General features: G+C 46.2%; 1 protein-coding gene across 1 annotated transcript; it reads left to right on the top strand.

Annotated features, from left to right (window-relative positions):
- The first annotated feature begins 6,309 nt into the window (after positions 1-6,309).
- On the top strand, positions 6,310-6,970 carry LOC140468816 (zona pellucida sperm-binding protein 3-like). Its single transcript, XM_072564835.1, has 3 exons — positions 6,310-6,416; positions 6,506-6,609; positions 6,690-6,970. The coding sequence occupies exons 1-3, from the start codon at positions 6,310-6,312 to the stop codon at positions 6,869-6,871; spliced, it is 393 nt and encodes a 130-aa protein (XP_072420936.1). The 3' UTR covers positions 6,872-6,970.

The raw sequence follows: 6,970 nt of genomic DNA, 5'->3' as shown, positions 1-6,970 counted from the left end.
TTCGTTGCATTTTTATATAAAAAAATAAAGTCTTGATTTGCAATAATACACATCTTAAAACCAATTGGCTTATTGAGACTCTTAATATTGTGCAGGATAGAAGATCCAGTATTTGGAAAGCCATCATATTTACTGAAGGAAATCCAAGCTTTAGCAGTTAAGAGGCTATTCCTGCTCCTGCCCTTTCTAAGGGTAGCTGTACTGCCTCAGCACTGTGTTTGTATGGTAGCTGAGATGATGTGCTTGTTATGGACCAGAACAGACCCCCCTCAAAATACATTAAGAAGATAGTCTAAACGCTAATGTTTTCTTATTTTAAAGGCAAATACATGGCATTCCGTTCTGGATGCAATTTGATTGGTCAGACTATCAGATTTAAAGCAAAACACGTTTTATTCATGCACGATAAGTAAAATACAACAAAAGAAAGAAGAAATTGGTATAACTTAACTCTATTGGAAAACTTAACAGAATAATAGATTATCAACTACGACTAATTCACTGTTCCAATACAGAGGTTCAGGAAGGGGAGGGAGGTGTCTGAGATGATCTAGGTGAACTTGAGGTCAGGGAGGAAGGTGCTCGTGAAGTTGATGAACTGTTCACCTCCTCGTGGGAGCATGAGGTGGCACTGATACAGTCATTGTTGTGATGGGTAAAGGTGGGGGAATGGTGCCAGTTTAACTGCAGAAGATGGACTGTTCCATGTACCTGAAAGAGGCAGGCACAGCTGGGGCCCATGCAGGTGACCATGGCAACCCCTTTGGTCTGAAAGTTGGTTTCACCAACTTGCGGAACGTTTCAGAGAACTTCTCCGGGATACATGCACCAACCAACCCCACCGTCCTGTGGCCGAACACTTCAACTCCCCCTCCCATTCCACCAAGGACGTTCAAGTCCTGGGCCACCTCCACTGCCAAACTCTAGCCACTTGACACCTGGAAGAAAAACGTCTCATCTTCCATCTCCTTGGTAAATTGCTCAATCAAATTCTGCCTTGGTCACCCTCACTTCCCCTCTTCAGTTCAGCACTTTTACTCATACTTGGACCAAGCTGTATTGAGATCAGGAGCTGGGTCGCCCTGGTGGAACACAGACTGAGCATCAGTGACCAGGTTAGTGTGGAGGACATGTGCCTTGATAACACTGTTGACAAAACCTTCCATCACTTCACTTGTGATTGAGAGTGGATTGGTGGGGGAGGAATTGGCAACGTTGGATTTATCCCAGTTTTTGTCATCAACAGGTCACTACTGGGCAATTTTCTCCATTTCCAGGTAGATGCTGCAGTTGTAGCTGTACTGGAACAGAATAGACAGGGACACGGCATGTTCCGGATCACAGCTCTTTCACCTTATTCCCACAATGTTAGTCAGGGTGCATTGGCTTCACAGTATCCAATGTCTGCAGCTGTTTCTCGATGTCACGTGGAGTCAATAGTACTGACTGAAGACAGGCATCGGTGATGCTGGGGACTACAATGGATTGTCCCTTTGGATCTTTCTGGTGGCAGGTTGTTGTAAATGCTTCAGCCTTATTTTTTGTGCTGGGCTCCTCCATCATTGAGGGTGGGGAAATTTGTGGAACCTCCTCCTCATGGCAGTTGTTTAATTTGGAGTCCTACAGCACACAGACAGGTCCTTCGGCCCAAACTGTTTCGTGCCGACCACAATGTCCATCCACACTAACCCCATTTCCCTGTACATGGCCCACAGCCTTCTAATCCTTTCCTATCCATGTGTTTGTCTAAATGCATTTTTGAACGTTGTTTATGTACCTGCCTCAAGCACTTCTGCTGGCTTCCTTATTCCATATTGCGTACCCTCCCCCCCCCCCCCCCCCCCCCCCCCCCCCACCACCCACTGTGTGAAATCATTGCCCCTCCAGTTCCCTTTCATTCTTTCCCATCTAACTTTAAACAGATATCCTTTCATCCTTCATTCCCCAGCCCTGAGAAAAAGACTGAGTGCATTGACCCCAACCATGCCTTCATGATTTTATAACGTCCATAAGATCCTCCCTCAGTCTCTTTTGCTCTGAAGAAAAAAGTCTGAGCTTGTACAATCTCTCCCTCCAACTCAGACCCTGACTCCTGGCAACATCCTTGTAAATTCCTTCTGCACTCTATCCTGTTTAATAACATCTTTCCGAGAGCAACGTGACCAAAACTGAACACAATACTCCAAATGCAGGCCTCGTCACCATTCTGTATAACTGCAACATAACTTCCCAACATCTCTACACAATGCCCTGACTGATGAAGGCCAGTGTGCCCATAGCCTTCTTCACTGCCCTGTCTACCTGTGACTCCACTTTCAGAGAACCATCCACCTGAACTCCAAGGTCCCTCTGTTCCACTACACTCCTTAAGGCCGAACCATTAATCATGAAACTCCTACCTTGATGTGACTTTCCAAAGTGTAACACCTCATACTGATCTACATTGAACTCCATTTGCAATTTCTCGGTGCTCGTGCCCAGTTGGGAGACAGTGAGGACTGCAGATGCTGGAGATCAGACTTGGAAAGTGTGATGCTGTAAAAACACAGCCGGGTCAGGCAGCATCTGAGGAACAAGAGAGATAACATTTCAAATACAAGCTCTTCATCAGGAATCAGTGGGTGCCCTCAAGATGCCTGAGAGATAAATGGGATGGGCTGGGGCTGGGAGGAGGGGAAATAAGGAAACTGGTGAATCGACATGGTCCAATCACATTGGATCATGGTAGCCTCCTTCACTGTCCACTGCACCTCCAATTTTGGTGTCATCTGCAAACTTACGAACGATACCTCCTATGTTCACATCCAATCATTTATACAAATGACAAAAATCAGTGGACCCAGCACCGATCCTTATGGCACACCACTGGTCACAGGCCTCCACTCTCAAAAGCAATCATCCACCACTACCCTGTGTCTTATATCTTTGAGCCAGTTCTGTACCCACATCCCTGTATTTCATGAGATCTAACCTTGCTGATCAGTCACCCATGAGGAACCTTGTGAAATGCCTTGCTAAAGTCCACATATATAATGTCCACCACTCTGCCTTCATCAATTCTCTTTGGTATTTCTTCAAAAAACACAATGAAGTTCATGAGACATGATTTCACATGCACAAAGCCATGCTGACTATCCCTAATCAGTCATTGGCTTACCAGATACATGTGAATCCTGTACCTCAGGATTCCCTCCAACAACTTGCCCACCACCGATGTCAGGTTCACCGATCTACAGTTCCCTGGCTCTTCCTTACCAAGAGCCTTAAATAGTGGCAACACATTAGCCAACCTCCAGTCTTCCTGAACCTCACCTGTGACTATCAATAACATAAATATCTCATCAAGGGGCCCAGCAATCATATCCCTAGCTTCCCACAGAGTTCAGGGGTACACCTGATCAGGTCCTGAGGATTTATTCACCTTTATGTAGAATCATGGAATCCCTACAGTGTGGAAACAGGCCACCTGGCCCAACAAGTCCACCTAGATCCATTCCCCTACTTTATTACTCTACTTGTCTCGTGGCTAATACACCTAACCTATGCATCCTTGAACACTATGGATCATTTCCCACGGCCAATCCACCTAACCTGCATATTTTTGGACAGTGGGAGGAAACCAGTGCACCCAGAGTAATCCCACACAGACACAGGGAGAATATGCACACAGAGGTTCGCTCGAGACTGGAATCGAACATGGATTCCTGGCAATGTGAGGCAGCAGTGCCAACCACTGTACCAACATGCCACCACACCACATCTTCTATTTTAGAATGAAAGTCCTCTCAACACCCCACACCTACATCTACCTATCACCATCTCAGCTGCCTTCCCCGCACCACTAATCTCTTATTTACCTTTAAGGCTCCTTTCCCAATCCACAATCCTGATGAAAGGCTTATACTCGAAATGTCGACTCTCCTGCTCCTCGGATGCTGCATGACCTGCTGTGTTTTTCCAGGGCCACATACTTTGACTGTGATCTCCAGAATCTGCACTCCTCACTTTCTCCCTCAACACCAACCCCCAACAAACTCCGCCCGAGCAAGGTCAGTGTGGGACGCGGTACATGAGCTTCCTCTGCTCATTGTCACTGAGCAGAAAGCTGTCTCTATACTTTTAAACTAATTGTACAGCTCCACTGTCTACATCAAACACTTTCAATACAGGGACATCACTGAGTTAGAAACAGAGTAAAAGATTCTATTCTCTGCAACTGAAACTAAAGCTTCTTATTTTCTTAAAAACTGGAAGGAAAGCTGTCCCCATCAAAGGATCCCAGGACACAGACAGCACGTGGTGAAATACAGAGTAAACTACCACTACTCGGAATTAAAAGGAAACTGAAAGTAAACCTCTCCCTGCATTGTCCTGATCAAACACTCCCCTGACAGGGACATGACAAGTTTAGATACAGAATAAAGCTTCTTCCATATTGACTCCATCAAACACTTCAAGGGGGAGGTGTAGGATAAGGTCAATCCCTTTGTTCTATCCAAACCTCATCCTCAGACAATCTCTCCATGTGTCTCACTGTCAGTCCCTCGGGTGAGGGTGGGCAGGACCCAGCAGACACCCTCCTGGATCAATGAGCTATGTTTGATGATTGTATCCATGGGGCCTTCACCATGAGACCTTGTGGAGCTGAATTCAGTCAGGTGACAGCACAGCAGCTCACAGCCGCTCCTATTGGTCCAAATGAAATAGGCCCTCCTGGTAATAACTCGATACGTTCAGTCATTGGTGGAAATTGTTGAGATTGGGGCTGGTTGATTGGTTCAATGTTGCTGCTTCTGGTCACATTGGTGTCAGGTGAGAGCAGCTTGTGTGTATAAAAGGAGCTGGTGGAGTGTGTGTGGGGATGGTTGAGTTGTTTGTGATCATGGGTGATTTTGTAGTGAGGGGTTTGTTCCCTTTGTTGGTGTTAGTTGGTGCTGTTTATTGCTCTGAAACATGGCAACAGTTTCTGAGCCAGAGGTTTCCATGGACAATAGTGAGAGCCAGCCCTGTTCCTGAGAGAGTGCCTCCTCATGGGGGTCCCATTGGTTCCAGTTTCCGAATGTCTGATGTTGGGAGTGTGTCCCCACTGCAGACTGTGGTGCAGTGTGGAGAGCACAACCTGCTGGTCAGGGCCCAGCTGGATTTATTTGGAACCAGGCACCTGATTAAAGCTGCTGACCTGACCCTGGGGACAGCAGGTTGTCAACCAACCAGGGTCTTCCCTGAGAACCAGACTGTCCTCTTTTTGGCTATGGGCTGCATGAGTGTGGCAGTAGATTACAGGTAATGGGGGTTGTCTACACTTGCTGGAAACTCGAGCTGCAGATGATTCCTGACTATCGCCCTAAATGTGATAGTATTGAGGGCTAATCTCCTACACTCAAATCATCAGACTAGGTTCTTCTCCTGGATTGGACTGTGCCTGAACTGTTTTCCATCGCTAGCCTTGTGCTCCATTCTCATTGGTTTAGAAGCCTCTGATTTTACAGGATTGTTCTGTTAGAATGTATCAGTATGAGTTGGGTATCATGTGGTGGCTTGAGTGGTGTTTTGTTACTGTGAATGTTCTCATGACTTCACTTACTGACCTTCTATCGTGTGGCTTTCTCAATTCTGAATACTTTCCCAATAGTGATGTCACAGAAACACAGTTCTTTGCAGCATGACTTACTTTTGAAAGAAAGTAGTTCCATAACCATCAGGCAAATTGATTTGACTCCTTACCACTGAGGGTGCTAGTCTATGAATAAATTGACTGCTCTTGTACTTGAGGAGCTCCATTCAGCCCACTGGTTAAACCATGTTCTGGTTAATTACTTTCTCTATTCCCATCTCATGTGCACTGTTTTATTGCCTCACCTTGCTATTAATCTCTCTGCATTCTGTTGGTAATCTGTTTATAATCTAAAGGTTTCATGATTACACAAGGAGATGATGGCTAAAAGATTCCTGCAGCCTCTTCCCTGTGATAACAATCACCATGTCCCTGTTCCCTCAATATTTATTTATTTCTAATTTAGTCTGTGAGCCCAACACACAACCTCCTTTCAACCAACTTTTGATTCAGGAATTCTCCTCCTGATTGTTGGAATGATGTCAAACATTGGTAAATTGGTCCTAAATGACTAACCTGTGACCTATTGCAATTGAATAATGGTCTCTCCAGCTAGGTGTGGGAAAGCAGTCTCTGGCCCTGAGCCTGTTGCACTCCCTAAATAACTCATCCAATGAGATGGTGTCATTGTGAACGCTGTGTAGAACCTTCTCATTTCAGATCAGCCCCTCATTCCCTAACCTGGTGTCTTGCATATGACTGGGGATTTCCTGACCTACACCACCCACATCCCAAACTATCCTGGACCAATCATTGAGAGAACCAATGGTGCTGTTGTTTCCATTGAATGTCATTATTTGAGGTGAGAATCTTTACTCGATTGTCAGTATGATCCCCTGCTGCTGTTGTCTGACACTGTCCTAAAATGGTTGTCCTGTCTCCTTTCCCCAGGAAGGGCAATGTGAGTAGAAATCCCATCAGGCCCACCTGGATCCTATTCAGCTCCACCAGGTCTGGAGAAGGGCATCTGTTACTCTCCCTGCGTCTAATGAATGGTATGTGAAGGGTGGGTGGGGAGAGATCTCCTGGTGTCTCTCTGGGAGTTGTACCCGTTGGCTCCAACCCTTGTCTTCAGGTGACTGGCTGACAGAGCGCACTTCCACTGTCTACTCACTGGGAGATCTCATTCACATTGAGGCATCGGTTTCACTGGCCAACCATGTGCCCCTGAAGCTGTACATTGATCGCTGTGTAGCTACACTGAGCCCAGACAAGGACTCCACCCCGAGATACAGCATCATTGACTACAATGGGTAAGGAGCTCTCTGCTTTCTCCAGCTGCTCCCATCTCAGTGGCTTCACTCCATTCACTTCATGGCCCTTTGTCCATCTGCAGTTGCCTCCTGGACAGCAAAG

The sequence above is a fragment of the Chiloscyllium punctatum genome, chromosome 48, assembly GCF_047496795.1.
Source record: "Chiloscyllium punctatum isolate Juve2018m chromosome 48, sChiPun1.3, whole genome shotgun sequence".
Classification (NCBI taxonomy): Eukaryota; Metazoa; Chordata; class Chondrichthyes; order Orectolobiformes; family Hemiscylliidae; genus Chiloscyllium; species Chiloscyllium punctatum.
The sequence above is the reverse complement of the archived record's forward strand: the minus strand, read 5'-3'. Positions and strand labels throughout refer to the sequence as shown.